Genomic DNA, 19,458 nt, shown 5'->3' on the forward strand with positions numbered 1-19,458 from the left:
ATTTAGCAATAATAGAATTTTTTGGGAATGAAACACAAGTATTACGGTATGCCATACCTTATTTTGGTATACCGTACTCGGTATGCCATACATTATTACCGTAAAAGTACGGTATACCGCGCAATACGGTATGGTATACCGCATAGACGGTATGGTAACGATATCGGAAAATAGTCATACCGAAGGTATAAGCATGAAATTTTCTCATACCGCAATTTACGGTACGGTATGCGGTATGACATTAACCCTATCAATATCCGAAAAATTCGGTAAGGTATAAGTATGAAATTTTCTCATACCGCAATTTACGGTATGGTATGCGGTATGACATTAACCCTATAAATATTTTAGGCAAGCGTTTTATGAAAAACGCTTAGAATATTTAGATAGTCATATCATTACACTTATTATATAATTATAGATTTTAAGTAATTGCAATGGCACCCAAAATTTATAAATATTCAAAACTATGTCCAACACTTGTCTTTTATATATATGTATAGAGATCCATGATCAATTGAGATTTTTTAGGATAATTGAGAAATGAGATGCAACCACTCATTTTAATTAGATGAGTGGTCCAGATTTTGCCACATTAATATTATTTTTAAATTAATTTATTATGAAAGGGCAGAATGGTAATTTCATGATTTAATTAATTAATTAATTAATTCTCATTATCACCGACGCTGCACATGAATCTCCACAGCAGATCCTTCCCATCGGAAAACCCCAGCTTCCGCCGCTCTCTGATAAAATCTCGTGCGACGGCGTGGATCGTCCCGATCGCGCGGCGCAGCTCCTCTCGCTGCCGATCTTGAAAAACCTCTTCGCCTTCCACACAATCGGAGAATTCGCCATCGCCCTCTCCGCCGAGAGCTTCGACGCCAGATCGAAGGAGACGATGAATTCGGAGAGTAGCAACGACAAATCTAGCTCCGCCGGATCCAATCCGAAGGAAATCCTCGAAATACAATCAAAGGAAAATCTCCTAAAAACCTCCTGCAGATCGACGATCTCGTTGGCGGCGGATTCCATCAGAGGAATCAGGCGCTGTTGGATTTCGACGCGCACCACTTGAAACGAGTAGGCGTGTGTGGATACGCGGCCAAGCTCTAGCTCGAGCTTCAATGCCTTGGAATTCCCAGGCGGCGGGTGGTCGTCGGCCCAAGGGAAGGAGGAAGGGGTGAGAGTAGGGCTGGCAATTTTTGACACGACACGATAACACGACACTAACTCATTCTTACTCACATTTTATTATAAAAAGTAAACTACATAAATGGTACCTGATCTCTCACTTTCGCACATAAATGGTACCTAATCTTTATTTTATATCGTTTTTGGTACCCAGTGACAAAAATAACCCTAGGTACCAAATATGTGATTTTTTTTCATGGAGGATATTTTTGAAAATTTTCATTAAATAGTACCAAATATGTGATTATTTTTTCTTCCTTTCTTATTTCTCTTTTTCTTCTTTAGTTTCTTCTTCTTTCTTTTTTCTTCATTTTCTTCTTTCTTTTTAGTATTTTATCTTCCTTTCTTTTATCTTTTTTTCTCCTTAGTTTATGTTTCTTCTTCCTTCTTTTTTCTTCTTTCTTTTTAGTGGTTTATACATACATCTAATTGCATTCATAATATAAACAAAAAAAATACTTAATTAAATTAATTATTTAAAGTAATTAAATAAATTGAATATTTTTTATTAAATTATTTTATACTCATTTTAAGGTTGAAACACCTAACAAAAAATATTCAACTTTTTATATCATTATGAATACAATTCACAATATTAAATTTTTATTAAGGTTATATTGAGTAGTTACTAATTTAATGTAAAATAATAATAATTATTATTACATAATATTATGTGATTCATAATTTATATAATTATACTACAATTATTTATTAGTTACTATCAGTTTTTAGTATTATAACAATAATAATCTATATTGATTAGTTACTAATTTAATGTAAAATAATTATAATTAGTATTACATAATATCATGTGATTCATAATTTATATAATTATACTACAATTATTTATTAATTACTATCAATTTTTAGTATTATAACAATAATAATTAGATATAATTATAACTATAATTATATTTAAGTATAATATTAACAATGAATGTTAATATTAATATTGATTAATAATAATACTATAAAGAATTAGGAGAATGAGAGAAGATATTATAATATCACTTTTGGTACTAATTTTATGTTTGTCCAAAATACCCTTTATGATATAAATGGAAACCTATATTTGTTTAAAGGGCAATTTGGGAAGAAAATTACAACACGTACCAAAAATGTGATTTATAGGTACCAAAAACGATATAAAATAAAGATCAGGTACCATTTACGTGCGAAAGTGAAAGATCAGGTACCATTTATGTAATTCACTCTATTATAAAACTAGTACTCCATATAAAAGTAGGACTCACCTTCCATTAACTTTTTCAACTCATTTTTCATTACATTTTCTTAAAACTCGTGTTCGATTAAAGTGAAACAATCTTTGTAGGACAAAGGGTATAAACTAATTAATGTAATACAATTAGATTTTAGGATAAAAAATTATTGGGGTAACTGCTGATAAACTCGTAGTTTAGCAAGTGTTTTGGATGGTTTACAGTGCTTAATTGAGTATACTGTAGCACATTACTTGAGTTTTCATCCATGATCCCTTAGTTAGAGTGCTCTGATAAGTTTGTCGAGTTTTTGTAGTCAAAACAGGTGGAAACGGACGAAATGACAGCCAAAAGATCAAGCCGGGCGTTTTCACACAACTAGCCGGGCGTTTTGCCACTCAGGCCGGGCGAATTCTCTGTCTCCGGGCGTTTTTCCCTCTGAAATCGCCCGGGCCGGGCGTTTTGCCTCTCAGACCGGGCGAATCCACTGTCCCCGGGCGTTTTTCCCTCTGAAAACGCCCGAGCCGGGCGTTTTGTGCAACTTCGCGCTTCAAGAAGAACGCCCGGTCGGGCGTTTTGTTGCTTAGAAATCGCTCGGCCGGGCGATTTGCTCGTCTGCAGCTGAATTTCTATTTTTCGCCCCGGGTATAAATAGGACCTAGGGTTCGACTCCAGGACAGATTCCACACGCCCCAGAAGCAGTTTCCACCTTTTGAGAGCAGATTGAAGCGTCAAAGAGTCCGATTCATCAACAAGTTTGAAGACGAAGACGATTTGCCCATTCAATTCACCCTTGGGAGTATCTTTATTAGTTTACTATGTTCAAATCTCTTTCTATGGATTTCTCTTGTGAATTTGCTTTGGATATGAGTAGCTAAATCATTTGTAGAGTTTTGGTGAAGACTACAATGAATGCTTTGGATTAATTCAAGGACTTCTGATTACCTTTGCTCTTGTGATTTCTTTGTTTCGTTCTTGTGCCTTTTCAATTCAATTGCTTAGCTACCAATTGGGTTTGTTGTCCTAGTTTGAGTAATCGAGAGATAACCAATTAGGATTGTTAAAAGAATGAACAACACCTAGATAATTTGCATTCGAGAGAAGGAATTCTAGAATGAGGGCTTGAGCCTTTTGTTTTAAGGAGTTAATTGTGACGTATTAGAAGGAGACTTCAATAATAATAATTAATAAAACTGGTTGGCTTAGCCTAGACTAGCGGCTTTCCTAGTAATCCTAGAGACTTCAATTGGGTAATCGAAGTTATTGAGTTGTTCACATCGTGTTCGTTGTAGTTGGATCCAAGACTCTATCTCGTTCTATTATTTGAAACTCGTCTTTTGTTGCACACTTGTGTCTTGTTTATGTTCATTTGTTTTTCAAAAATCAAAACCAACTCTTCCAGATTTTCTAGATAGTAGTCAAAATTGATTCGTGGTACTTGAGCTGCACAATTGGTCTTCGTGGATACGATACTCATACTTGTTTATTGCTACACTAGCCCCGTACACTTGCGGGTATTTCTCGTGTTTAAAATAAATCAAGTCAAGTTTTTGGCGCCGTTGCCGGGGACAATTTGTGTTTTTAGCTTAATATCGTGGTAAAGATAGAGATTACTACTCTAGATTTTATTGCTTTAATTTTTATTTTTATTTTCTTTGAGCTCTCAGGTTTGTGTTGTCTTTTTCAGGTTGTATGCACACACGCTTTGAAGGGATTACCTTTAGAGCCTATTGATCTTGAGATCGAAGCATCCAACAGAAGGAGAAACGCTTTGAAGAGGCTAAACCAGCTGATCCGAGCTTCTTCTCCGGTCCAGAGACGGTCACCTTCACCAGTTCAAGAACCACCGTCACCTTCTCTATCACCAGTTCACTCTCCTGTCCAGTTTGAACCACATCCTCCTTTTCTGATGGACGGAGGAAACGGGGGGAACAACAGGAATAACAATCCACCACCTCCTCTAACGAATGCTCAACTTCAAGAGCAACTCGCAGCATTGCAGAGGCGGTTAGATCAAGGGTAGAATGGGATACCAGTGCAGAATATGTTTGCCTATAATGGGGTGTCCAATCCAGCAATCGTCAGCAACAACGTGGAAGCTAACAACTTTGAGCTCAGGAGGGGCTCCTTCAGATGGTAGAGAACAATGTTTTTAGAGGCTGATCCACGGAGGATCCTAACAAACACATCACCAAGTTCATCCAGATCTGCAACACGACGAAAATTAATGGAGTACCGGATGAGCATATCAGATTGAGGGCATTTCCTTTCTCTCTAGAGGATGATGCCCGGGATTGGCTGGACAGTTTGGAGCCCAACTCCATCCGTACGTGGGATGCATTGGTGGCCAAATTCTTAGCAAAATACTACCCTCCGAGTGAAGCTTTGAATAGGCAATCAGCGATTCTAGCATTTGAGATGACCCCTCAAGAGAGTATCCGAGGAGCTTGGGAAAGGTTCAAGAGCCTTTTGAAGCGGTGTCCTAATCATGGTTTGAATCCAACCCATCAAGTCCTCGCATTCTACAAGGGGTGCTTGCCTGATGCAAAGAGCGAGCTAAACTGGAGCGCAGGAGGATCACTGATAAAGATTGGTGAGGCGACAGCAATGGAGGTAATCGAGAGGGTTGCCTCGAATGATGGAACTTGGACTAACGAGAGGAGCAAGGTGCACAGAATAGCTTCTGCCACAGAAGTCAGTCCCGATAGCAGCTTGGCTATTCAATTGGAGCTCATCCATAGGAAGCTGGATCTCATGGGAGTGGGATCATCGGTGCAAGATAACCTAGAAAGTGTAGAAGATGTCAACTACATACACCAAGGGGGCAACAGATACTATAACAACTTCCGCCCCAATCAAGGGGGTGGAGGTTTCAACCATTTTGGGAGTAAGCCACACCCCAATCTCTCCTATGGGAACACCGACAATGTCTTGCAGCCACCTCCGGGGTTTACAGTGTCACAAGGAATAATTAAGGAGCCGCAGAAGAGGAGTTCAGAGGACATACTGAATGCCTTCATGACCCAATCTCAGAAGAATATGGAGCATTCAAACAAGAGGCTCGAGAAGGTAGAGAATGATGTGCACAGCATGGCGACACATACGAAGAACTTAGAGGTACAGATGAGTCAAATCGCTCAGTCTGTGAGCGGCCAGCATAAGCCAGGGCAATTCCCAGGGCGGCCAACGATGAATCCCAAGGATTGCAAGGCGATTCATTTGAGAAGTGGGACGAGTTATGAGGGTCCTTCCATGCCAGAGACTCTATCAAAACCTGTAGCTGAGCCAGAGAAGGAAGTAGTGCCCGAAGTAGAAGAGGAGGAACTCGAGACATCATCTTCTGCAGTTCACCCTAAGATGAACACACTAGTCAAGCCAGCAGAGGTTAGAGTGCCATTCCCCCAATTGCTGCAAAGGAAGAAGAAGAATGATCAGTTAGCTAAATTTTGGGAGATCTTCAAGAAGGTGCAGATTAACATCCCGCTAATTGAGGCACTGCAGCAGATGCCCGGATATGTCAAGTTTCTCAAGGAAGCTGTCGCCAAAAAGAAGAAGTGGGAGCATCATGAGACCGTCAACTTGACGGAAAACTGTAGTGCGATCCTGCAAAGGAAGCTCCCAGCCAAGATGGAGGATCCGGGAAGTTTTACTATTGAGTGCACCATTGGAGACTACTTTGTGGAGAATGCCTTATGCGACCTTGGGGCGAGCATAAACCTCATGCCTTTGTCTTTCTATAACAAGATGAAGATTGGCCAGGTGAAGCCCACATCTATCACGTTGCAGATGGCTGACAGATCGGTGTCCCGTCCAGTGGGTGTAGTGGAGGACATATTGGTGAGAGTGGATGAGTTCGTCTTCCCAGCTGACTTCGTGATATTGGACATGGAGGGAGATAAGAAGGTGCCTCTCATTTTAGGAAGACCTTTCCTAGCCACAAGGAAGGCCCTGATCGATGTTGACAATGGAGAGCTTACTTTTCGCTTCAATGGCGTGAGCGTGACTTTCTCCATCTATGAAGCCTTGAAGAGGCACGATGTGGAACCAGGAGGAAGCCTGCAGCATTGCAATGTAGTGACTATAGTGGATGATTGTGTCAGAAAGATGGCCTACACCAACGCACCAGAAGATCAACTAGAGGGGTGTATCGTTAACTCTATTCATTCTTCTCATCTTATTGATATTATGGAGGCTAATCATGAGCTTATTGAGTTTGTAGGTGCTCTGGATTCAGGGAAGGAGATCCCGAGATCATACCGTCAACAGTTCCTACCTCTTAGGAATGAAGAAGAAGACGGCAAGGATGAGGAAAAGAGCAAGAAAGTGGAGCTGAAGCCTCTTCCATCACATTTGCAGTATGCATTCCTAGGAGAAGATGACACCCTACCGGTAATTGTATCATCATCTCTTTCTGCTTCTGAATTAGATAAATTGTTGAGAGTTCTTAGGAAATTTAAGGGAACAATAGGGTGGTCAATCTCAGACTTGAAGGGAATAAGTCCATCACTGTGTATGCATAGGATCCATTTAGAAAATGACCATAAGCCTAAGGCCCAAAACCAAAGGCGACTTAATCCTATTATGCAAAATGTGGTAAGGAAGGAGGTGATAAAATTGTTAGATGCCGGCATCATATATGCCATCTCTGATAGTGAGTGGGTGAGCTCCACCCAAGTGGTAGCAAAGAAAGGGGGTACTACTGTAGTGAAGGGGGAGAATGATGAGGTGATAGCCACTAGGACGGTCACTGGGTGGAGAGTATGTATTGACTACCGTGCCTTAAATGCCGCAACTAGGAAGGACCATTTCCCACTCCCTTTTATTGACCAAATGTTAGATAGGTTGGCTGGACATGAGTTCTACTGTTTCTTAGATGGGTACTCGGGGTATAACCAAATCCACATAGCACCCGAAGACCAACATAAGTCAGCCTTTATCTGTCCTTATGGAGTCTATGCCTATAGGAGAATATCTTTTGGTTTGTGTAATGCTCCCGCCACTTTTTAAAGATGCATGATGTCAATATTTCATGACTTGATCGAAAATATTATGAAAGTGTTTATGGATGACTTTTCTGTATTTGGTGATTCTTTTGATAACTGCCTTGACAATTTATCTCAAGTGTTGCAGCGATGTGAGGAGACTAACCTCGTGCTCAATTGGGAGAAGTGTCATTTCATGGTCAGGGATGGCATTGTGCTTGGGCACAAAATTTCTGCAGGTGGCTTGGAGGTCGATAGAGCAAAAATCGTCGCAATTGAGCAGCTGCCTCCACCCACAAATGAGAAGGCAGTAAGAAGCTTCTTGGGGCATGCCGGCTTCTATAGGAGATTTATCAGGGAATTCTCGATAATTGCTAAACCTCTTTGCAATTTGTTAGCTAAGGATGTGAAATTTAACTTTTCCCCTGATTGTTTGCAGGCTTTTGAGAAGCTGAAGGAGGCATTGGTGAGCGCTCCTATCCTTATCTCTCCAGATTGGTCGCAGCCCTTCGAAATCATGTGCGATGCGAGTGACATAGCAGTGGGCTCAGCATTGGGACAGAAGAGAGACAAGATTTTTCGGGTGATTTACTATGCGAGCCGGACCTTGGATCCAGCTCAAGCCAATTACACCACCACCGAGAAGGAGATGCTAGCAGTGGTCTACTCCTTTGATAAGTTCCGCCCCTATCTCATCGGGGCCAAAACCATCATTTTCACCGATCATGCCGCAATCCGGCACCTCTTTGCAAAGCAGGACGCGAAGCCAAGGCTTATTAGATGGATCTTGCTCCTACAGGAGTTTGACTTGGAGATCCGAGACCGAAGAGGGTGTGAAAATGTGGTGGCAGACCACTTATCAAGGATGGAGCATATGAATGAAGAGGAGAAGTTGAAGTTAGCCATCAACGAAGAGTTTCCGGACGAGCACCTATTCTTTGTGGCTAAGGGGAAAGTGACATGGTATGCCAACATTGTGAACTACCTCGTTGCTAAGGTGGTTCCCGAAGGACTTGAAGATTACCAAAAGAAGAAATTTTTCCATGACGCAAAGTTCTACTTTTGGGATGACCCGTGCTTGTTTAGGAGGTGTGCCGATATGGTGATTAGAAGATGTGTCCCACAAGAGGAGTGGGAGTCCGTCATTATGCATTGCCACGCCGCACCTAGCGGTGGGCATTTTGGAGCCAACCGGCTGCCATGAAGGTGCTACAAAGTGGCCTATTTTGGCCAAGCATCACCAAAGATTGTCAAGAGTTCGTGAAGAAGTGTGATGAATGCCAAAGAATGGGGGGCATTTCTAAGAAGAAGGAGATGCCGATGACGACGATCGTAGAAGTTGAGCTCTTTGATGTGTGGGGTATCGACTTCATGGGGCCCTTCCCTCCATCTAATGGGTTCCAATACATCCTCTTAACCGTGGACTATGTATCACGGTGGGTGGAGGCCATTCCTACCTCAACCAATGATTCGAAGGTGGTGACGAAGTTTGTTCAAAAGAACATTTTTACGCGATTTGGCGCACCACGAGCTATTATTAGTGATGGAGGTTCCCACTTTCGCAATATGTGGCTAGAGGCGGTGTTAGCAAGATATGGAGTAAAGCATCGGGTGACAACTCCGTATCACCCTCAAGCCAATGGCCAAACTGAGTTGGCCAACAGAGAGATCAAACAAGTTCTTCAAAAGAGTGTCAAGGCGAACCGGAAGGATTGGGCACTCAAGCTTGATGATGCTTTATGGGCGTATAGGACGGCCTATAAGACTCCCATCGGAATGTCACCTTACCAATTGGTGTTTGGGAAGTCGTGCCATCTCCCGGTTGAAATGGAGCATGCATCGTATTGGGCGGTGAGGCAATTGAACATGGACTTCACCAAAGCCGGCAAGGAGAGGATGTTTCACCTCAATCTACTTGAGGAGTTTAGGAATGAAGCATATGCTAATTCATCCATCTACAAGGCAAGGATGAAAGCTCACCACGACAAGATGATTGAGAGGCGTGAGTTCTACCCGGGAGACGCCGTTCTACTCTTCAACCACAAGTTGAGGCTCTTCCCGGGCAAGCTGAAATCCAAGTGGTCCGGCCCCTTCACTATTAAGGAAGTCATGAGCAATGGAACGATGGAGCTCTTTGGACCCGATGGCACCACCTTCAAGGCCAATGGTCAAAACTTGAAGAAATTCTATACTAGGGAGCAACAAGACGAGGTCTTTGTTGTTGGTTTGATTGAGTAGGTGGAGAGTGAAGAGCGTCGAGCATACGACGGTAAAAAGTTGCGCTATAGGGGAGGCAACCCCCAGTAGGTACATTTATTGCTTTTGTGTGTGTTTTAGCTTTTCTTCTTGGTGTGTTTGAGTGTTTACATGGGTAGTGTTTCCTTTCCTTCCCTGCTTTTGTTTGAGCTGAGTTTTTGGTATTTTTAATGTTTGTTTTTCGAGTTCTGTTGCAGGGTGTAAAAAAAAAAAAAAAAAAAATCGCAGAAAGCAAAACGCCCGGGCGGGCGTTTCGAGCACAAAAACGCCCGGCTCCAGAGAAAACGCCCGGGTAGAAGCATGAAAACGCCCGGGCGGGCGTTTCGAGCACAAAAATGCCCGGCTCCAGAGAAAATGCCCGGGCAATTCGCCCGGTCGGGCGTTTCTCCCGCCTACATATTGGGCGACGCAGGTCAGTGTTCAAACCCTAATTTCAAGTTTTCTCTCTCGTTTTTCCGGCCAAAAACCCCCTCCTCTCTCCATTCTCTCCTACAATCTTCACTCTAGCACACACCCCATCCATTATACCCTCCTAATTCAAGATCTAAACTAAGCAATTGGTGGTTTTTACTCAAGAACAAGGAACAAAAGTGGAAATTTCGTTTTTTTTACTTCCTAAGCTACAAAGGTACGAATTTCCTTCTTTTCCTCTTGATTTCACTTGATATTGTGATGGGTATTGTTGGTTGTTGCTTGGGCTAGCTTAATTTTCGAATTTGTGAGGAATTTAGTGCTAAATTGCTAGTTCAAAGAGGATTTGGTGTGAATGGCTGCTTTGAGCTTGAAATTGATTGATTTATCTTATGGGCTTGTGCTATTATGTCTTGAATTCTAGCATGCTTTCTGTTGTGATAATTTTTGGGTGGTGATTTGCTAGTGTGAATGTCATCTTGGCGTGAATGGTTTTGTCTTGAGCATGAATTTGGGTATTCCACATGGATTGAAGTGATAAAGGGATTGAGTCTATCTCCCAATTATGATTACTTATGGAATTGTTGAGTATGATGTAGAATGGGGGGTGTATGCTTATCTTGATTTTGGTTTTATGATGTTAGAACTTGAGTCTATCGTCCTATATGGTCGGTTGTTTACACGAATTGCATGACTTGCTTTGAGAAACATATAGGAATCGAGTCTATCTTCCTAAATGTTAGTGATATATGTGCAACACTTTGGCTTGAATGAAGTTTGGGGGAGTTGGGTATCTTGTGGATATATATATGGTTTTTGTAGAACGGATCTAATACTTCCAATTTTTAGGTACCACTTGCATCCTCATGGCTTCCGGTCCCAGTCCCACCGGTGTCGACCTCACCTCCGACCAGAAGAAGACGTGGAAAGCCCTCGCCAGGCTGCCTTACCAAGTAGCTAGGCTCCCATGCCTCTTTACACTCCGCCAGCTCGGTATCGAGCAATCCTTCTTGGAGTTGTGTGAGGTCGGACAGCTTTCGGGTTTGTTTCTCGCACAGGGCCGTCCATCATACCATCGACTCACCCTGGAGTTCCTTTCGACGCTGACGGTGAACAAGACTCGCCACGCAATCGAGTCCATCACGTTTCAGCTACGGAATACGGTGCATGATATGCCATTAGCGCAGTTTAATGAGATATTTGGAATCACGGGGGTAGTATCCAAGATGCCCTATGAGTTCAGCCATAATATAGACAAGTTCTGGCAGGAGATCACGGGCGAAAGGAAATTTTCTGCCAACAGGGCAAAGAGCTCTTCCATCCGGAACCCTGTCTTACGCATCCTCCAGAAGGCATGCGTCTGTTTTCCCTTTGCACGAGTGGAGCATGGGAGCGTCACTAGAGACGAGCTGTTTCTGTTGTGGCAGATATTGTATAGACAACCAGCTCTGAACCTGGGCCACTTCATGATTAAACATCTAGAACGGGCCGCGAAGAAGAAGAATGGGACGCTATGTGTTGGTGCGGTGGTAGCCGCCATTGCCCTCCACCTGGAGGTGCCACTGAATGGCATGATAGCCGATGTGGGTGAGTCGCCGAGCCCGGTGTTGGACGTCACGTTCTTGAAAAGAACGATTGTGATCGCCTCGGACAAACATGGTCAAATTTATTTAAAGCAGAAGGGCGGAGACCACTTCCCTCTCCCCAACTCCAACACTCATGTCCACGGGCCGGAGCAAAGGGAGAACTGGTTGATGAACAGTCCGGCTCACCACCACATCACATCTAGGAACCCACCCGGATATGTAGCGAGCCCGGAGCCAAGCGAAGATGAAGACGTAGCCACAAACGAGGAAGAAGAGGAAGAGGAGCATGAAGAGAGACCGAGCCAACAAAGGAGAGATGGGGCCGAGACAAGCACTTCACGACGGAGGAACCGTGGGGTCAGGACTGAAGATGATATTGACGCCATCAACAATAGGCTGGACAGCGTGGAGCTGAACATGCAGCAGCTGCGGGAGCACAACGACGCTCAATGGATTCAGTGGCACCAACAGAGCAATGATCAGTGGGCGAACATCAATGCCCAATTTGGGAATTTCTATGCCCGGCAGGATGAAAGATGGGCCACTTTTATGCAGCAGCAGCAAGATTTCATGGCCATGTGGCGACCACCTCATCACCCACCGAATCAGTAAAGGTCCGCCCCAATTCCACATTCTTTCAAACTTATCCTTGCCTTGGCTTGGAATAAGTTTGGGGGGGTGTCTAGTGGAATTGGGCCTTTTTCTCTTTCCCCTCTCCCTAATTCGTGTTCCCCATGATGTAATTTGTAGTGACTGGAGTGATTCTGGCATGTACCCTAATTTGATATGATGATATCTTATGTGGTGATAGTAGGATAGTTTTTTTTTTTTTTTTTTTCTTTTGGTGTCTAGCTTTTGTGGGTTTTGTTGGTCGGGTCTTTCCTTGGGTGAATTTGAAGTGGGAAATGGGTGAGTTGGCAAGATAAACTAAGCATGTTTGTTGGATGAGTTGCCTATGATGATTATGTTAAAATGTTTGCGAAAACTTGTTGATTTAGCTAAGTGACTTGTGTTCCTAATTGTGATTTGCCTAAAGTGAATTGCTCGTTGCCTTGTCTATTGCCAAAAACTACCTTGTGAGGATTGAGACCATCTAAAAAAATTTTAGTGTGATTTTTCATCAACTATGTTATATGTTTCTAGAACTTGCTCGCGGTCTGTTTGAATCCGCAAAGTGGTTATAGTGATAGGAGAGGACGTTAGGCCATTCTTTGGAGCCTTATCTTAACCTTGAACCAAATTGCGAATCATAATTCTTTGCTAGCCAATTTTGAGCTTAAGCCTTTTTCTTTGATAGCCAAAAATATGGGTTGAATCTTTGTTGGGTCATAGAAAAAGAAATTTTTGGAAAAGGATATTGTTGTAGCAAGAAGGTTTCGAAATAGAAAGTTAAAAAAAAAAAAAAAAGAAAAAGAAAAATAAATGACATGCAAAGCATGCAAAAATTCGAAAAAAAAAAGGGGAAAGAAAGGAAGAAAAGGGAAAGTCTGGTTTCGATTGAATAAGGTGATTGAGTTGAGACTGAATAAGAGTGTTAAAGAAAAAATATGAGGATTGGGGAAGTTGAGATGAGTTTAGGCAAAGCCTAAATCTACTGAGATTTGTAATATACATAGCCGGAGTAGTTGTAGTTTCATTTTGGGATTATAAGCCACTTTAGCCAAATGTACCTCACCTAACCAAAAAGCCTTACATTACAACCTTAAGAAAAGACCTTTCGGATCCTAGATCTATAGTCACAACATAGCAGAGGAGAGTCTAGACTTCGAGCAAGCCTATGGTAAACTATACATTTTTTATTGACTTGAGAGTTACATACTTTACCCATACACTTTGAGCGTGAGAGCTTGTTAAAAAAAAAATTACACTATATACATCCGGTAAGGGTAATTGACAAGGTGGAATACGTGTTAGTAGCTTGAAGCAATGTTCGATACGGTTCTACTTGTTGTGAAGTTAATGATGCATGATGACTTGTTTTCTTTTACTGAGGCAATGATGAAAATCCAACACACTTGCAAGAGTTTATTTTTCTTGGTTTTCTTCTTGTTCGAGGACAAACAAGTGTTTAAGTTTGGGGGAGTTGATAAACTCGTAGTTTAGCAAGTGTTTTGGATGGTTTACAGTGCTTAATTGAGTATACTGTAGCACATTACTTGAGTTTTCATCCATGATCCCTTAGTTAGAGTGCTCTGATAAGTTTGTCGAGTTTTTGTAGTCAAAACAGGTGGAAACGGACGAAATGACAGCCAAAAGATCAAGCCGGGCGTTTTCACACAACTAGCCGGGCGCTTTGCCACTCAGGCCGGGCGAATTCTCTGTCCCCGGGCGTTTTTCCCTCTGAAATCGCCCGGGCCGGGCGTTTTGCCTCTCAGACCGGGCGAATCCACTGTCCCCGGGCGTTTTTCCCTGTGAAAACGCCCGGGCCGGGCGTTTTGCGCAACTTCGCGCTTCAAGAAGAACACCCGGTCGGGCGTTTTGTTGCTTAGAAATCGCCCGGCCGGGCGATTTGCTCGTCTGCAGCTGAATTCCTATTTTTCGCCCCGGGTATAAATAGGACCTAGGGTTCGACTCCAGGACAGATTCCACACGCCCCAGAAGCAGTTTCCACCTTTTGAGAGCAGATTGAAGCGTCAAAGAGTCCGATTCATCAACAAGTTTGAAGACGAAGACGATTTGCCCATTCAATTCACCCTTGGGAGTATCTTTATTAGTTTACTATGTTCAAATCTCTTTCTATGGATTTCTCTTGTGAGTTTGCTTTGGATATGAGTAGCTAAATCATTTGTAGAGTTTTGGTGAAGACTACAATGAATGCTTTGGATTAATTCAAGGACTTCTGATTACCTTTGCTCTTGTGATTTCTTTGTTTCGTTCTTGTGCCTTTTCAATTCAATTGCTTAGCTACCAATTGAGTTTGTTGTCCTAGTTTGAGTAATCGAGAGATACCCAATTAGGATTGTTAAAAGAATGAACAACACCTAGATAATTTGCATTCGAGAGAAGGAATTCTAGAATGAGGGCTTGAGCCTTTTGTTTTAAGGAGTTAATTGTGACGTATTAGAAGGAGACTTCAATATTAATAATTAATCAACTGGTTAAGTGCACTCGAGAGAGGGCTTAGCCTAGACTAGCGGCTTTCCTAGTAATCCTAGAGACTTCAATTGGGTAATCGAAGTTGTTGAGTTGTTCACATTGTGTTCGTTGTAGTTGGATCCAAGACTCTATCTCGTTCTATTATTTGAAACTCGTCTTTTGTTGCATACTTGTGTCTTGTTTATGTTCATTTGTTTTTCAAAAATCAAAACCAACTCTTCCGGATTTTCTAGATAGTAGTCAAAATTGGTCCGTGGTACTTGAGCTGCACAATTTGTCTTCGTGGATACGATACTCATACTTGTTTATTGCTACACTAGCCCCGTACACTTGCGGGTATTTCTCGTGTTTAAAATAAATCGAGTCAGCTGCTTTTAAAGTCACCAACTTTCCATGAATTCCGGTTTTTTTCAAGAACTTTAAAAAGTTCGTGTAATGTCACGAACTTTATTGTCGGTCGTCATTTTCCCATGTCAGGTTTTCCGGTCTGATTCAAATTGTTCGCGGCCTATTAAGACAATGTCCAAATTCTTTTATCTTACTATCGTTATCTTCGTCTTCGAAATAGCTTCGCGTGGGTACCTTGTACGCCTCAATCGGAACTCGGATGAAGAAGTTATGGTCATTTGATGAAGGCTGTGACCTTGTAATGGTCATAACTTCTTCATCCGAGTTCCGATTGAGGCGTACAAGGTACCCACACGAAGCTATTTCGAAGACGAAGATAACGATAGTAAGATAAAAGAATTTGGACATTGTCTTAATAGGAAACGAACAGTTTGAATCAAACCGAAAAACCTGACATGGGAAAATGACAACCGATAATAAAATTCGTGACATTACACAAACTTTTTAATGTTCATTAGAAAAATCAGAATTCATAGAAAGTTGGTGACTTTAAAACCCATTCCCCCAAAATTATTAACCAATAGTATTTGGATTTCTACTCTTGTTTTACAAATATCTTAAATAAAGTTTAGTAGGAGTAGTAGCAGTAGTGAAAGAGAGGACAGAGGTGAGACTTGAGAAAGCAACTTCCATAGTCAACGACCGAAGAAAATTGCAGGTTTTCCTTTGCCAGAGCTAACTAACTATACAGCTCCTGCTTCTCGTCTATCACAACATGAGGTGAGCCCTAATTACTTCCTCATTGACTGAATTTGAACATCAAACGGAATAATTTAGGTTGCACTTAACAGAAATTCGAGAAGAAAGTTGAAATTCATTTATTATGCTTTCTACTTATAGATTTTTTCCTAGTTTTCAGTTTTGAGTCTTAGTGTTAGATTTATGATGAACCCAAAGTTGAGAGGGTGGAATTGCGCTTGATTGCTTCTTTAATCCATTATATGAACCTGACTGCATCTAATTTTCTTACAAAATTTCCAAAATATTTTAACAAAAAATTGTTACACTTCCTATTGGATGATTGAGCATATTAATTATAGTCCACTTTTATGAGCCAAACGTGTTTTGCTACTTTGTTTGCATAGCTCAAGCATCTTATCTGCATTCATATATGTAGAATTCATCTACTTCCAATAATGTTGAGATTTCCAGCTTCATGTATGTAGAATTCTTATCTTTCATATATGCGTATATCATCTAATTTTAATAACGTTAAGATGGTCAGCTTCAATTATAGGCTCAAGTCTAATGAGGACATTGTTATAGAAGTCTATACATATGATTTTGATGGCCGTTGTTGTCGTCTCTACAGTTCTAACAGGCCCCAAAACCAGGAGATGAAATCTGATCAGGCTGGAGTCAATGTTGAGAATAAAGAATCAAAAGCTCATATGATTGAAATCTTAATATCTTCATTTGATCAAAAACTAGAGAAGTTGTCAGTAGATCCTTCATACTCGTATGCAGCATGTATCTATAGAGTTTCTGAGAAGCTACGGGGAGCAAATGAAGGAGCCTACACTCCTCGATTAGTGTCAATTGGACCACTTCATCATAATCAAACCCAACTTCAAGGCATGGAAGTTTCCAAATTGAAATTCATGCATAATTTCTTGAGCAGATTTGGAATTGGGATGCATACCTTAGTCAAATTTGCAGCAAAGGAAGAAAGTTTTGTTCGTGGGTGTTATGAGGGTCAGATTGACCTTTCTGTTAAGCAACTTACAGAAGTTATTCTCTTGGACGGGATATTCATCGTTGAACTTTTCCTACAAAACTATTTTTCACAGCTGAGAGACAAAAGCGAGTCAATATATGAAAATCAGTGGATGCACAATAATTTGTTGCATGATATGATGTTGATAGAAAATCAGCTGCCTATAAGAATAATGGAGAGCCTGATGAATTTTGTGGATCTATCATTCTTGAACGAGGGCACCGTGCTCACCATCTATGATCTTGCTCACAGTTTCTTCAAGAATGTTGGTAATACGCACAAGGTTGCATTGTCAGCACGGTGTTACAATGCTAGGCATTTTGTTGAGTTTCTTTTGTTTCTTCATGCTCCACCAGGGCGTTCTCATGATACAGAAAATCCGAGAAAAAAAACATCTTTAGCTAGAAAGTTTGAATACACTCGCAGTGCAACAGAGCTACAAGAAGCTGGAGTCACGTTCCGTGGTGGGAAAGCAGATTGTTTGCTTGAGGTTTCCTTTTTTCTACCCGGAGATGGAAAAGGAGGTTGCTTGTTTGAGGTTCTGTGTGAACGAGGAGGTGAGCTGACGATCCCCAAATTGAGAGTTGATGAATTGACTGAGACATTCTTTCGGAATCTTGTAGCCTTTGAGCAGTTAGGCCATTTCGGGTACTTTTCCAAATATATTACTAGTTACGTCATACTCATGGATAGCTTCATAGACACACCGGGTGATGTTGATCTACTTGTGTATCATGACATTATCGACAATAAGTTAGGCGACAGCCAACAAGTAGCAGACCTGTTTAACACTCTTCACAAGGAAGTTGTGACTGAAGCAAACGACTTCTATTTTGCTGAGCTCTGTAGTGATTTGAACGACTACGCAAGGATTGGCTTCACCAGTGGAAAGCCAGCTGGTTTAGATCAAAAGTGATGCTGAGAAAGAATTATTTCAGCAACCCTTGGTCCTTCTTGTCTCTTACCGCTGCAACCGTGTTGCTCATTCTTACAGTGATACAAACAGTCTGTTCTATTCTGCAGGTATGGTTTCACATTTTTCCTACCATTCAAATAATTGCTGTCACATATTATTCCTAGCATGCTAGATTTGCCTCCCAAAATGTATGCTCCATATTTAGTACAGCATTGGTATAATCATCTTTTGATAAAATTGCCCTATGAACCATATTGATATCGCCACTCTTTTCATACAATCACTATAGTTGTTTCCTTTTTTCTTTTTCCCTTTTTAGCTAAAAAATTATTTTTGAGCTCTAATGTTATTTTATTTTTTATCAAGGTTCAATGAGTAGGAGGAAAGGAGTCCTATTATTTGTAAAGAAGGGAAAATGGTGGGAGATGCATTCTTTTGAGCATGTCCTGGTAACACATGGTCTTGACTCTTGTCACCAATGATGCAAACTTTTGTGTATGACTTTGTATTGTATTTGTGATGTTGCATATGACATTTCTAATTTCTATATAATGGTGAATGAGATGGTCTTGAGCTTGTTACCAAAAATGTTTTATAGTATATCTGCATGATAGGATATAATTGTAAAGTAATAATGGTGAAGGAATTAATCTGTACTTTTATAAATAAGATGGTACAGTTATTAAAATATTCAAACGAGATATAAATAATGTTTTTCTAAAACTCTAAAAATTTGAATAGTATACAGGTGGGTAATGGGTATTAGGTTTAATGGGCTTTATCCAAGGCCTAAGGTTGGGCCATTTATGCGTTATTTCAGTGTGTATCAAATCTCTGGACTGAGAAGTGATGCAAAAATAGTGACCCAATTATGCAACGTGACAAAGAAATTCAACATAATATAGCTATTCTTTTAACTTTAGTTATACAATGGAAGGCATTTTAATTATTTGTGTTTTCTAATATAACTAATCGGTGTATATTTATAGTATATGAATTTCAGATTTTTGAAATGGCAAAATGCGTCAAATGTTTTGGTTACTTAGATATGGGGGTGATAAGATACTATTTGTAATACAAGATTGTGTTTTTCTAGATACAATAAGTTAGGCTAAGTATCCAAAAAGACGAAAATTACAATCCACGCGTAACTCTTGCAAATGAGAAAAACTTTGATGCCTCAATTATGAATAAAATTATGTTAGCATGTGTAGCAGCACATTAAGTGATCTCTTACAATCTTGTTATAAAATTATGCTATTGAAAACATTTTAGCACCTTAGACTACAGTTCTAGAAGACAACAAAATTTCGTGTAAAAAAAGTGAAACATAAAAAATTATTTATAGTACAAGTTACTGTTATATAGTTGGTTCAAGTTTTACTATTTCACATGAAAAATGTCACTACTCACCATCCTATTAGGTTTGGTAAAGGTCAATAAAGGGAGTATAGAATCATGAAACTGGCTCGAATTATTGGTAATTGTGTACATATAATTAAGTGGAAGAGAGAGAAACCATTATGTTGTGTTGTGTTGTGTTGTGTTGTGTTGCTTTGTTTTGCAGATAAATACTTCATTTGTCTATGAAAAATAAAGTATATTTATCATTTTTTATTGTCCACGAAAAATAGAGCGTATTTAAAAAAGAAAAGTTTTCAACAACTTC

At 40.6% G+C, this 19,458-nt stretch overlaps 1 protein-coding gene and 1 pseudogene across 2 annotated transcripts; both read left to right on the forward strand.

The window, feature by feature from the left end:
- Positions 1 to 4,822: 4,822 nt before the first annotated feature.
- Positions 4,823 to 8,603, forward strand: LOC148927155 (uncharacterized). The gene is made up of 2 exons (XM_089056505.1): positions 4,823 to 6,806; positions 7,839 to 8,603. The coding sequence occupies exons 1-2, from the start codon at positions 4,836 to 4,838 to the stop codon at positions 8,601 to 8,603; spliced, it is 2,736 nt and encodes a 911-aa protein (XP_088912631.1). The 5' UTR covers positions 4,823 to 4,835.
- A 7,113-nt stretch (positions 8,604 to 15,716) lies between these two features.
- Positions 15,717 to 18,377, forward strand: LOC125193306 (UPF0481 protein At3g47200-like; annotated as a pseudogene). The gene is made up of 3 exons (XR_016137853.1): positions 15,717 to 15,876; positions 16,469 to 17,896; positions 18,156 to 18,377. The product of XR_016137853.1 is annotated as a UPF0481 protein At3g47200-like (transcript).
- The last annotated feature ends 1,081 nt before the right edge of the window (positions 18,378 to 19,458 follow it).

The sequence above is a fragment of the Salvia hispanica genome, chromosome 4, assembly GCF_029641045.1.
Source record: "Salvia hispanica isolate PSC_SH4W2 chromosome 4, Shi_PSC_v1, whole genome shotgun sequence".
Taxonomy (NCBI): domain Eukaryota; kingdom Viridiplantae; phylum Streptophyta; class Magnoliopsida; order Lamiales; family Lamiaceae; genus Salvia; species Salvia hispanica.